Source organism: Ahaetulla prasina, chromosome 1 (assembly GCF_028640845.1).
Source record: "Ahaetulla prasina isolate Xishuangbanna chromosome 1, ASM2864084v1, whole genome shotgun sequence".
NCBI lineage: Eukaryota > Metazoa > Chordata > Lepidosauria > Squamata > Colubridae > Ahaetulla > Ahaetulla prasina.
Window position 1 is genome coordinate 190,948,125 of NC_080539.1, and position 14,222 is coordinate 190,962,346.

General features: G+C 43.1%; 1 protein-coding gene across 2 annotated transcripts in view; it reads right to left on the reverse strand.

Annotated features, from left to right (window-relative positions):
- Positions 1–1,148: 1,148 nt before the first annotated feature.
- Positions 1,149–14,222, reverse strand: part of ATIC (5-aminoimidazole-4-carboxamide ribonucleotide formyltransferase/IMP cyclohydrolase) — a 97,453-nt gene continuing 84,379 nt past the window's right edge. Inside the window, exons 15-17 of one of the 2 annotated variants that reach the window (XR_009155438.1) lie at positions 12,318–12,473; positions 7,259–7,341; positions 4,698–4,817 (exon numbers count right to left, since the gene is read on the reverse strand). Coding sequence is in view for 1 of the 2 variants with exons in the window: in XM_058186054.1 (XP_058042037.1) it covers positions 4,698–4,817; positions 12,318–12,473 (276 nt within the window). In the remaining variant the exon portion in view is untranslated. Of the gene's footprint in view, positions 4,818–7,258; positions 7,342–12,317; positions 12,474–14,222 lie in introns of both variants that reach the window. The other variant, XM_058186054.1, reaches the window with a different exon arrangement.

The window sequence follows — 14,222 nt, forward strand, 5'->3', positions numbered from 1 at the left end:
GAGTCTACTGTGAAGTTATGAAGGCAAACACAGATCTCTTTAAGACAGACCTGGACAGGAACAGCGTGCATGTCAATGCTCAGTCGAAAGCACCTTCACAGTTTGAAGGTGCTTCACATTCCTTAGTACAGGGGTAGTCAACCTTTTTATACCTACCGCCCACTTTTGTATCTCTGTTAGTAGTAAACTTTTCTAACTGCCCACCGGTTCCTCAGTAATGTGCCATGTATCATCATCTGCGCATGCCTCTGGCGCATCGTGGATTGGGGGGGCGGGGCGCCGGCTACCAGCTCTGCTTGTCTGTTACAGCTGGGTGGTGGTGAGGGAGATGCGCGAGCTATTCTGGGATGAGGCTCTTTTGTTTGCTGTTGCACTATAGCACCATTTATACCATTGCTGTTGCACTATAGCACAGACGAAGTTTTACTTAAGTAACATGAACTAAATTCATGCACGGGCGATACAAATGGTATATTTTCAGAAATTTAAATTGTCATGGGGAATTTTATGAAAACCTAATGAAAATGTTTTTAAATAATGCTATGAAAATTTTTTAAAAAGTCAAAAAAAAAGGAAAGTGCTTCAGTATCGGACAAAACCCCTACCGCCCACCATGAAAGCTGGAATGCCCACTAGTGGGTAGTAGGGACCAGGTTGACTACCACTGCCTTAGCACAACAAATACCTGTTGGGAGGAATATATCAAATGGGAGAAGTTGCCTACAACATTATGTTTCAGTATCCTTTCCCATTTCTGTGTAAGGTGAGGGAATCAAACATTTTCTGGATTCTCATCATCAGCAGGTCAGGCTACAGGGTTTGATCGACTTAAAGCGGGGTACAGACTTGAGATCTTATGACTCATACATATATCCTACCCAATTTACAGTACTTAGCTGCATCTGACTGGTCTACACAAGTGTCAAGCGTGAGAAATCAGAAAAATCAGGCAGTTCAAATGAATATTAATTGCAGGAATCTGAACTACTAACTGTCAAAGCAAATTGGCAGTAGATAAAGAGTTAATGGAATTCAAGGTGCTGGATTTAGTTCTCTCTTGAGGAGACTTGAGACCCATAATGTTTGACCCCTCCCTCGAGCTTAGCCTGGTAATATACAACAGGAGAGGACTGCAGGTGGACCTCAACTTACATTTTCAAATTTCAAATCTTTATTGTTAGTGCATAATATATGTACAATGAGATTGGTTGAGCTCCCTCAGTACATCCTCCCCCAACATAATACAACTCACAGTGAAGACAGAAAATTCCTAACCCAATCATATTAACAAAACACTCAGTCCTATTGCACCAGTGTGAATATGTTACACATTCCGTCGGCCATGCATTCCATCATACTACGTAGTTTTGATGTTATTATTCAAGAGTCTGACAGCCCATGGATAAAAACTGTTCACCCTGTTTGTGTGGCTGGCTATACTTCTATATCTCATTCCCGATGGTATGAGGGGAAAAAAGTGATGACCAAGGTAAGAGTTGTCCCTGAGAATTTTCCTCACTCTTCTAAGGCAGCAGGCCCTAGCGATCTCATCTAGTGGTATCAGGACAGCCCATGATGTTTGTGCTGTACTTAGCACCCTCTAATGTTTTATGTACCATGATGCAGTAAGTGAGGATGCTTTCTATTGTGGACCGGTAAAACGAGTTGTTCTATCCTGTTTTTATGGAGTCTCTGTTGGGCCTTCTTGGCCACCTGGATTGTGTTGTTTTTCCAAGTGAGGTCTTCACTGAGATGGATTTCCAGGAATTTAAAGGAGGAAACGATTTACACAGCCCCCCTCGATGTAAAGTGGGGCAAGTTCCTCTCTCTTCCTCCGGAAATCCAAAACCATCTCTTTGGTCTTACTGATGTTCAGGTGCAGGTTGTTTTTTAAGCACCATGTGGTTAGTTTTTCAAGCTCCCCCCTGTACGCTGTTTCATCACCTGTAAGACCCAATATAGTGGTGTTATCTGTGAACTTAATGATCACAATAGATGGGTCAGACGATACACAACCGTGTGTACAGTGAATACAGGTAGGGACTGAGCACACAGCCCTGTGGGGAGCCAGGGCTAAGCTTCAGGGGGGTGGATATGACAGACCCAACCCTCACTGCTTTTGGCCTGTCCCTCAAAAAGTCTTTGATTCAGTCACAGATGGAAGAGGGAAAATCCAAAATCAGTCAGCTTTTTGCTAAGGATGCTCGGCAGAATGGTGTTGAAGGCTGAGCTACAGTCAATGAAAAGTATCCTGACATAGTTCCCGGGTTTCTCCAGATGGCTCGCTATAGAATGTAAAGCAATAGCTATGGCGTCATCTGTCGACCTACTCCCCCTGTAAGCAAACTGATATTTGTCAAAGTCCAGTGGGAGGCATGTCCTAAGTTGTTGGAGAACCAATCTCTCGAAGCATTTCATCACTACAGACGTTAATGCAATAGATCTGTAGTCATTTAGGCAGTTAATTGCAGTTTTCTTTGGGACTGGGACAATAGTGGCTGCTTTCAAGCATGATGGAACATAGGCCGTTTACAATGGCTTGTTTAGTGACTTCAAATTTACAAAGGCAGTGACTTATGACCAGTCCCCATGCTTATGACCACTGTACCATCCCCAGTCACACAATCAAACGTGGGGCACTTGGCATCCAGCATGTATTTACAACAGCTGCAATGCTCATGTGATCACAAGTGGACCTTTCCAGACAGCTTTTTACAAGCAAAGTCAGTAGAGGAAGCTGAATTCACTAAGCAATTGACTACAGCAAAATGACTACAACTGCAGTGATTCACTTGATTGTGCAAAAAATATCATAAAATTGGGCATCACACACTTAACCACCATCTTGTTTAGCAGCAAAAATTCTGGTCCCAACTATCGTAAGTCAAGGTCTTCTTTTACAGCTCAGATTGTGACGGGGAAAGGGAATGAATTTTAGGGCTCCACCCCAAGTTTCTTCCTAGTAAATCATTTAGACTACTGTGAAAGTAGGAGTGTGGGATGCCAAAGTATACACTACCATCTCTGGTGGTAATCCAATAGCTGGAGTTGAGAAAGCAGCTGGAGTGATGTTCCAACAAATTCCTGGGTCTTTGTACTAGTGGGGAGGGAGAAAGAAGTTTTAAGGGGACAATATTAAGAATTCCAAAACCAAGCGAAGATTCAAAATCAGAATCATAGGGCTGGAAGGGCCCATCTTCTAGTCCAATCCATCTGCTTAAAGCTTCAGAAGCCTTATACCATCCTAGTCAAATGGTTGCCCAGTCTATTTTTAAAACGTCCAGTGATGGAGCAACCACAATCCAGGGGCAAGTTTTTCCATTGATCTGACATAAAATTTCTCATTACTTCTAGGTTGAATCTCTCTTTAACAAGCTTCTACTCATTACTTTTTATCTTGCCCTCTGGTGCCTTAAAAAATAAGTCTCCTCTTATTTGTGGCAGCCCCTCAAATACTGGAAGAGAGTTATGTCCCCTGAATCCTTCTCTTTGATAGGTTAAACATACCTAACTCCTTCAACCATTCATGGTTTAGCCTCCAGATCCTTTATCATCTTTGTAGCTCTTTTCTGCACTCTTTCCAGGATCTCAACATCGTTTTTGTATTGTGGTGAAATGAACGCAGTATTCAAAGAGTGCCCTCAGTGCAATATAAAGCAGTACTATCACTTCTTGTGATCTTGATGCAATCTCTCTGTTGATGCAGTTTGGGACTGCATTGGTTTTTGGGGAAGTTGCAGCACACTTCTGGCTTATACGTATGTAGTGGTCCACTAGGACACATAAAGCCCTGTCACAATTACTACCATTCAGCCACGTATTACCTATTTTGTACTTATGCATTTGGTTTTTCCTACCTAAGTACAGGAACTTTCTTTTCTTACCACTGAACTGCATCTTATTACTTAAAGCCCAGTATTCAACTCTGTCAATGTGCTTCTGGATCTTGATTCCATCTTCCAAAGTATTAGCTATTCATTAAAACATGTATTAAAACATTGTTTTAACTAGTCAAAGGACAAGAATGCACAATGGAGATTTTAAAAGCAAGACAAAAAAATTAATACAACATACAAACAATCCTTTTTCCAAGTACTATCACTATGTCAAAATGTATGCTGACACATACACAAAAAGGTTCCCATCATAAAACTCGGCTTAATGAGAGGGTTTTTTTGTATTTGTGTGTGTGCCTTCAGGTCAGTGTTGACTCTTGGGGACTGCTTGGACAAATCCCTGTAGTTTTCTGGCACCAATTTCAGATGAGATGGATACATCTACAAATAATACTAAAGTGATGCCAACATCCTCCTTCCTCATTTCTTACACTGCTTTCTCTGTATAATTGTTCCATCCAGAAATAATCATACCTGTATCCACATGGAATCATTTTCAGGAGAAACTTTCACTCTACTGTTAATTAACATCTCAGTCAGGTTCACTAATTTAAAAACAAATTTCCAATATGTACAATCCTTAGCTGAGAATGATAAAAAGCAGCAAATGATTGATTTTATGTGCTGATGGAAACCCCATCCATGCCAAGTTCTTAAAGAATTCAAATTCATTATTGATACTTTTGCATTATTTTTCAAGAAATATTCATAATTTTTATCTTATTTTAGTACTCTCGACATATGTAGATTTTAGAGCAGATTGTGTAAAGAATTTGCTTCAAAAATACTGATTTTTAAATATCAGTGGTGAAATAGGCGAAGGTTGGTGTGAGTAAGAGTTATTCCCAGTTCATCACAGGCTTCAATCACAACTTGGTCAGCAGTAGAACCAGACGGGGAAACAATGAACTGGACGCCACTCTGAGAAAGTAAAACACAGTTATTAAATAAATCACTTCAATTGTTAAGTTATTAACATTACTTAAGTGAATCTGGCTTCCCCATTAACTTTGCTTGTCAGAAGATTTCAGAAGAGACTCACATAACACTCACATAAACAAGTCATGGCTTTACAGGATTAGTTGCCTCTAAGAATGCTTTCAGTTGGATCACCACCCTCCTCTGGATTCCCTTACCCAGAAAAAAGATATTTGCCTTTTTGGCCCAGAACAAGCAACCTCCTGAAAAGAGTAAGTCAAAGCACTGCCTCTTTTTGGAAAGAACCACCACCTCTTAAGGGCCGTGGTGGCATAATGGTTAGAATGCAGTACTGCAGACTACTTCTGCTGACAGTCGGCTGCCTGCAATTTGGGCATTTAAATCTCACCAGGCTCAAGGTTGACTCAGCCTTCCATCCTTCGCAGGTGGGTAAAATGAGGACCCAGATTGTTGGGGGCAATATGCAGATTCTGTAAAACCACTTAGAGAGGGCTGTAAAGCACTGTGAAGCAGTATATAAGTCTTATTGCTATTGCTAATGCAATGAAGCATTCAATCCCCTCTTCTAGATAGTTTAATTGGCCAAGATAACTATGTTATTGGACAAGAGTCAACATCTGCAGTCTGGATCCTCAGCTTACAAAATTTAGACTTCCTACAAGGCTAGACAAACACTCTATTTGAATCTGAAACAATGGCAGCACTTAAGTAACTGGATTATTTGACTTTGGTGTCTTGCAAATCTCTGCATATTTATTTATTTATTTATTTATTTAATTAAACTTTTATACCGCCCTTCTCCCGAAGGACTCAGGGCGGTGTACAGCCTTCATATAAAACAATTAATATACACACTAAAATAACAATTAAAAAACTTATTCAATAAAAGACCGAAATTAAAACCGTCCAATTGACCATTTAAAATACCCCATAAAATTACAATTTAAAATTAAAAATTTAAAATATAGAGTTTAAAAATCAGGCCAGTCCCGCTTGAATAAATAAATAAGTTACATAAAACAGTGGGTTATTTGATGGGTATAATACTAATCTGCATGTAATTTTTAAAAGCTCTGTAGATTTGTTACTTGAGAATGCAATGAAACCTTAAGAAAGTCCTTTTTATCACTTATTGTTAATAGACCATGTGCAATAACCTAGATCCATGATGGCGAACCTATGGCACGCGTATCAGTGGGCACACGAGCTCAGCTCCGGCGTGCATGCGTGCCAGCCAGCTGATTTTTGGGCCTTCTGGGCCCACCAGAGGTAGGAAAACAGGCTGTTTCCTGCCTCCAGAGGGCTTCCGGGAGGCCCGTTTTTCTCTCTCACCTGGCTCCAGAGCCTTTCTAGGAGTCTGGGGAGGGTGAAAACAGCCTTCCCCATCCACCCAGAGGCCCTCTGGAGGCCAAAAACAGCCCATTTGCCAATTTCCGGTGGGGCCGGAAGGCCCATTTTTTGCTGTCCCCAGCCTCTAGGGCCCCTCTAGGAGTCTGGGGCGGGTGAAAACAGCCTTCCCCACCCCTACTGGAAGTTGGTAAATGGGCTGTTACCGGCCTCTGGAGGACCTCCAGGGGTGGGGAAGGCCGTTTTCGCCCTCCCCAGATTCCTAGAAAGGCTCTGGAGCCAGGTGAGAGAGAATTGATGTTGGTTATTACCTGATACGCCCTTTCTCAATGTAGAGGAAACAGCAGTCAGGAATGGGACATACCAAAGCCTTGTCCTATTGGGAGGGAGATGTCCGGGCCTGCAGTTCTAGGTCTGAATGAACCCGCTGGAGAACCTGTCTGCCCAAAGCAGCTTCAGCTGAGGCGTAAGAGTCAAGCTTGTAGTGACATACAAAAGGTGAAGGAGAGGACCAAGTAGATGCTCTGCAGACTTCCTCCAGAGAGGCCTGGGTAGCCCAAGCCGCCGAAGTTACAGCACTTCGGGTTGAATGGGTGGTGATACGCCTGGGCACAGATAAGGCCTGGGCCTCATATGCCATAGATATACAAGCCCTGATCCAACCTCCCAAGGTAGAGGAAGAGACCGTGTCGTTCAACTCAAATTAAAACAAATTCCTCCCAACATAAATTCCTCAATCCTATCGCAAACCTTGATCCAATTAGGCAAACTGTCAAAGGCCTTTCTCGGCAAAAGTTCAGAAGTCACAAAAATAAATGCAAGTCGTAGACGAAGCAGAAGACGAAGCTACCAACATTGTTTTCCAGCAAAGCCCAAGTGCCGTTACTGATCTGTTTTAAGCCTTATGAGAGGGGCCAATCATCTCTTGGCCCTACTCCCGAGTTGTCCTTTTTGCTTGAGCTACTCTTGCCTTCTGGCAGCTCTTCTCATGCGTGCATTACTATTCACTATTACTATTATCAGTCTCTGGAAGGCTCTGGAATCCACACCTCACTCCCCGAGGGCCCTGGTCTCACCTCAGCCTCATCGCTGTCCAACTCCGTTGCCAGCTCCACAGGCTGCTGGCAGATCACAACAACGACACCATCTTTCCCAGCAGCTGGAAGAGAAGCAGCAGGGATGATGTACGATCTGACTGGACTCTGACTACCAGATCCCTCAGGCTGGATTGGCGGTCTGACGAAAGATACACTCTTGACTCTACTGTGTCTATTATTGCCCCTAGATGGAGCAATTACGTTGTAGGGATCAGATGATTTTTGGATTGGTTTACAGTGAAACCATGACACTGAGGAACCTGTATGGTGGTATCCAGGTCCTGCCTGGCTTGGGTTTCTGAACTGGACTGGACTGTTGTCCAAGTAAAACTGTATGCAGAGAGGTAGAGTCCAGAGATAGCCCACCAAGGTGGCCATCAACTTGGTAAACATACTTGGGGCGGTGGACAGACCGAAAGGCAATGCCTGGTACTGATAATATTTCCCCACGTATTGAAACCGGAGAAATTGTCTGTGATCTGGATGAATGGGGACATGTAGGTAGGCCTCCATGAGATCCACCGACCTGAGTAGATCACCCTTTTTGATGCCCTCCAGAATGGAGTGGAGAGACTTGAACTTTCAATACACTATATAATGGTTCAAGGTCTTGAGATCGAGAATTGCCCTCCAACCCCCCGAGGACTTCTGAACCAGGAAGAGTCTGGAATAAAATCCCTGACCACGGTGTGCCTCTGGAACTGGCTGAATGGCTTGGATGGCCAATAAGTGTGTTATGGCCAAATCCATGAGGTGCCGCTTCACTCGATCCCGAGACACGGAACAGCAGATGAAGAACCTCGGAGGACTGGACAGGAATTCCAGGGAGAGGCCCGACCTTATTGTCTCCCTGACCCAAGAGTCTTTTTTTTTTATTGAAAAAGTTTTAAGAAACAAAACCATTTTCCCCCCTTTTTCCCCCCTCCCCCCCACAAAACCCCCTTCCCCCCCCCCCCGGCTTCCCGGGTCAATCACAAGGTATTGTTATACATAAACCAAACATAGAGTAAAATTTTCCCTTCTAATCCAATTAACCTCATCCAAATCTTTTCAGCTCCCAACCCCTGACCCAAGAGTCTTAAGTGGAAACCTCCTACTGGTCAGCAAAGAGAGTCAGCAGCCCCCTATGGGAGGCTTGGGAAAACAGTCATTTGGACCATCTATGGGGATGACCCCTTCCACCCCAAAAGGAACGTTAGTGTGGAGAACGGTGTCCCTGCTTTCCCTGCCTGTCCTGCCCTTGTCTGAAGGCAAATGTCTCTGTGATCATTGTTCCCCAAAACCACTGCCTGCTCCCCGAAAGGAAGAGGGATAAAAATAGAGACTTGGGCGAGTCTTCGCCCGTCTTGTCAAGTTAGGCATAATCTTGTATTTGTCCTGAGACTCCACAAAAATACGGTCTAAGGAGTCGCCAATTTCTCTCCCTTGTATGGGGAGGAAGCTAGTCTCCACTTGTTCCTAGCGTCAGCCTGCCACTGGCAAAGTCACAGGAGGTGACAAATTGTACTTGAAGAACCAATAGCCTTAGATGCAAAGCGAGACACATTTAGCGTTGTGTCGGCAGAAAATTTCACCACTGCCATGATCTTGTTAAGATTTTGATGGGACCTGATATCTGTGACTGGAAGGTGGTCTGGAAGAGTAATGAAGCCCTGTTGAAAAAGGATGCAGCTGAGGCTGCCTTGACTGCTTAGGCCGAGGCCTGATGGGTCTTGATCAGAGATTGCTCTGATTTCTTATCCTCCAGAGTCAGCAGGATCCAAAACAGTACCAGGAATTGACTGGACCATGCCCTGTCGAGTAGTCACCTTGGCCTTGTGCAGCAATGACCTGAAAAGGTGAGGCTTAAAAAGCTTAAAAAATGATGGTTGGTCCGGTAAAAGATCCTCATCATCAGAGAGCTCAACATCACGCTGCATCTTTTCCCCTGAAAGGGAGGCCTGGCTGGAGGACGCCACTGAACATTCCGGATCCTGAAAAGGAAGGGAAGATCCCAGCCCCTATTGTCTATGATGGAAAGAGTGAGCTCTGGAAAAATCAGAAGCCATAGAAGCAGTTATTCATTGTAACCCTGCTTTAATGCCCTGACTTATGGCATTAGTAATCAAGATAGACAAATGATCAGGAATTTGAGTGTCACTCAGTTGCCCAGGCTGCAGACCTGCAGAAATGGGAGTGGAAGAAACTTCTGGGGAAGGGGACCTTCATTCCACTTATTGCTCCCAAGGGATCACCAATGGTTCAAGAGCAGGCATTGCTCTAAAAAGTAAATCATTATCACCAGGCAAGGCAGGAGCCTGTGCTGAGTCCCCATCTGGAGACCAGGCAGATGGAAGTGCTTCCTCCAGAATAGTAGACCTATCCTCAGAAGCAATCTGGGTCCTAGGGAGATCCTTATCCTGGGAACTTTTCCCTTTCATTACAGTCTCCTTTTGAATCCTTTGAGGAGTCTTTTCAGAGGCCAAATGCTTTTGCTTGGATCCTCTTTTTGAATGCTTTGAAGGCTGGGAATAAGGCTTCTGAGTTCAAGAATGAGTCTTTCCCTGCCCAAGGGATTGAACACCAGAAGGCCCTTCCCCGGGATTACTGTCTTGTGCAGTAAAGCCTGATCCTGACTTGGATCTGGGACGCCCCAAAGCTGTAGATGCCATCGTGCCAACTCTTGCAAGGAGAATATGGACAGTAATAATAATGGCAAGCAGTCCCCGATTGCAATAATAGTGAGTACTCACAGAGCCCACAATGCCCGATAATATGGGGAAATCCAAGACAGCATGATTGGGTTCCCAACCCCAAGTGCCACTTCCCCTGCCAGGTCACCTTGGACCTGCCAGAACTCGAATAGGAGATGCGGTTAATCATGTGATCTCCAGGCTGCAGAATAATAAAAGGGTGCTCTCGATGCTTCTGATAAGGTTTGGTCTTACCCAGACTGAAAAACTGTGCCGCTGAAGATCTGCTGCCGATCTGCCACACCGAGGCACTCAAAATGGCCACCAAGCCTCCAAGATGCAGGTCCAAATTGGCCGCGCAATCCATGGGGCTTTAAAATGGCCACTGTATACACGCGGCTCCAAAACAGCTGCTACAAAGCAAACTGGTTCAAAAACGGCTGCCGCGAGGTCAGCCAGGCACCAAATGGTCGCCATTCCTCTTCACTGCTCTGTCTGGTACACAGGTCAGCGCTACGGAGCAGGCTCATGGGTATTTCCTGAAGCGGCTTCCAGCGGTGCTGATCTCATGCACCCTCTAGGCAAGTACTATGGAGCCAGGCTCATGGGCACTGCCTTTGTTTTGCAGAAGGACCGAAGCCTTGAATGCCCTGCGGGTCAGCTGTTCGAGGCAAAAACTGTGAGAGCTGCCCAGAAGCTCTCAACTGAAAGATCTCCCGCTGCCCCAGCGGCCTTCAGCGGGCTCAGGCTGAATCGCCCTTCATGCTGGAATGAACCAATCCACAATATTTGAAATGACAAAAAAGTGAAAAAAGGAAATAAAAAGGAAAACCTCTGTTTTTCAAGGAAAAAACAGTCAGGGATGGACAGCTCAAAGAAAAACATCTGTCCAACTAGACTGAGTCTAAAAAGCTGGCAAGCAACAGGAAGAAGCGTGGCTTAACAATTTGCAGACTCAGTCCATGCAGCTAACAGACAGAGTTAACCCATTCCTGACTGCTGTTTCCTCCTTGGTGGAGAAAAACAGGCCAACTGGGCCATTGCGTGCCAGGAGTGGGGAGTGTGGACAGCGGGGGGTGGGGGTTGCACGTGCATGCACAGGGCATATAGAATTATGGGTCTGGGCACACGTGTGTGCAACCCCACCCGACCCCTCCTTCTGGCACGCGATGGCAAAAAGGTTAGCCATCACTGACCTAGATGTTTCATTCAACCTCAGTAGCATTCTAGACATTAACCTCTTTGCTTTCCTGATTGCAATACTAGCAAAAATCTCAACATTGGTGAAGGACATTGGCAGCAATCATGTCAATTGCCCATAATATCCCACTGCATTCCATAATTTCAGAGGAAAGATTATTTTAATGTGTTTCCTAGTCCTGCATATTTCACCCCAAAATGGTAGGAACATTACAAATGAGTGATTTCAATCCTAATTACATCCAGACTGCCCATCACAACCCCTGAGGCAAAATCTAAGTTAAGGGTGTATCTGTGATACACTTCTGTTTTTTTATTTTAAGGTAATTTCCACTGGTTTTGATTAAAAGCTGGAGTCAGAAGATTGTAGAGAGGTACCCTGAATGAACTGTGTGTTTTGCTTCTGTGGGCTGTCTTGCCAAGAATAACAAAATGTCAAAAGTCGCTACAGATTGCCGAGCTCAGACTAATTGGAAAAACTCAGCGGTCAGTGAATAAAGAAAAGGGAAGCTGAAACCGCCACAGAAAGTAATGTATTTGTAATGGAAAGTTGCATGCCACTCCTGCTTTCATCACCTTTATTCTTCTCAGGAGGCCTTACATGGCACTGGAGAAGATGGGAATAACTTCTGGCTTTCTAGAGCAGACTCAGCATATGATTAGAAGGTCAGAGGACTCTCAAATTCTTCTTTTGCAATTCATGGTAGAAAGAAACTCCTGTTTTGGAGTAAGTCCTGATTTATTGAACTGGTAATGACTAACAAGACTTTTCTTTCATTTCCTTTGAGGAGTTCAGTCCAAGTTAATAACATGTTGTTGTTTTTAAAAAAAACCTTCACTAATGTTTTAAGTTAGTTAACCAAGGAACTGTGGATCTGGAAATTAAGCAGATGAAATGAAGCTTGTATTTTGTGTTAGTGCTAAATTGCCAAAAGAGAGACTATTAAGGGAGCCTGATTTGGAATTGCAGGAAGCTATGTAGATTGAATGAAGCCTGAGATACATGTTACTGATCATTCTCTAAATAACGCTTGTCAATAATCACCCCAGTGCTTTAAGTATGCTTCAAAGAGCCAAACATTTCCATTACAGTATGGGTAGCTGATTAAACAAGAACATCTTTTATTATGTGACTTGAACAAAAGATCACAATGTCACTATCTTACCTGATTTGCTCTATCAACATTATCCCTAAAAGGGAAAAATGCATCAGAGCTTAGTGAAACACCATTTAATTTTCCAATCCAGGCCTTTTTTTCTGCTTCAGTAAGCAAACTGGGAACTTCCTCAAACTGTGCTTTCCATTTTGCAAAATCTTCACCCTGTAAAAATGTATTTTTAATCATCTGCTACATGGAGGAAATCTCATTCATATAAACATGGCAAATACAGTGGCAATTTGTTTTATCCACCTTTTTTCTAGCCCCATAATTTGAAACAGGGCTGCTCTAAGAGCTGCAGCATCATTTTTTATGGCTGGAATGTATGATTATTTTAAGCCAAATGTCACGAGCTTTTAACTTTCATGAGCTACCAACTTTCTCAAAAACATCAACAAAACTGCTTAATTTGTTTTCTTATCTATTTCATTTAATATGAGTTATTTTTCAGATAAAGATAAGAACATTTGGTTGTCTTATAATCATTTCTGCAGAAAGCAATAAAATTTTACTGTGCTCTAGTGTTCCTTCTATCAACATAAACTTTTCTGGTAAAGAGAGCTCAAATAGATGAGCAGGATTCCTGCTATACAGGATTCCTAAAAATGAAGACATGGCTCTTTCTGGTGGAGCAGTCTGTTGAGTCCTTAAGAATGAATTGACTGGGAGGCGTGGCCAGCGTTGCAATGGAACAGTTGCTCACCCCGATAGCTCCGGGGTGAGTGCCGATATCCCCCCCGAAATGGGAGTCCATTGCGAACCATAGCTGCCTCGTAGAAGGCAGCGAAGAATGGGGGAGCCGCCAGTGTGCTCAGGGAGGCAGCAAACTCCCTGTAGCCCTGGCTTTCCCTCCCCGATGGGTCGGGGGCTATCAGCTGCCACAAAGTTGGAGACGGCCACAAAAATCGGGTAGGAGGAAGAAGCACTTTTAAAAGAACAGAAAGTCGAAACCGGGTAAGCTATCATCAGCTCAGGGAGGAAACAAAAAAAAATGCACAAGCATGGAAGAAAATTGGAATCAGCGGCTAAATTTAATTGAAACAGAAAACGGAAGGAAATAATTAAGGATATCTTGAATTCTGGACTGGAAGTTTAGAGTCCTACCTAATGGAAAGAAAAGAATATAAAATTTTGAAGAGAGGGCTCGGAATGGAAATTAAGAGCCCTACCTAATTAAGAAATGAGAATAAAGAATAGAATAGAATAGAATTTTATTGGCCAAGTGTGATTGGACACACAAGGAATTTGTCTTGGTGCATATGCTCTCAGTGTACATAAAAGATCCTTAATTAAGGATCTTAATTAAGCATGTTTTGAGATCCCTTAATTAAGCATGTTTTGAGATCCCTGGAACTCTGATGGACTATTTAAGATATAAAAGAAACAGGAAAGAGAAGTTAAGCGGAACTCTACTTTAGACTTTAATGTAATATTTTAAATCCCTTTATCCATTGAAACTTGTGATTAGAAGAAAGTTAAAGAAACTATTAATTGGTATAAATGAAAAAGGAAAATAGATGGAGACAAAGGGAAGGCGTGATTTATTTTTCCTGGAATTAAAATGTAGACAGTGCTAACTGAGACTGTGATTTAAAAAATATTCAACGATAGAAGAAAAATGGAAAAGAGAGATTGAAGGGAACTCTACTTTAGATTTTAATGGAACATTTCAAATTCCTTCATCCCCTGGAAATTGTCCCTCTATACCCAGATGTCTGTGAATAGAAGAATTAAAGAAACTACTTAAAATGGATTAAGTGAAAAAGGACAACAAGTGGAGACAAAGGGAAGGCGTGGTTTACTTTTGCAGAAATTAAAATGGATATTGTGTCAACTGCGACCGCAACTTAAAAGGTATCAAAAGACAGAAAATATTTTTTTTGTGACTTTAAACAACTCTAACAAGCATTT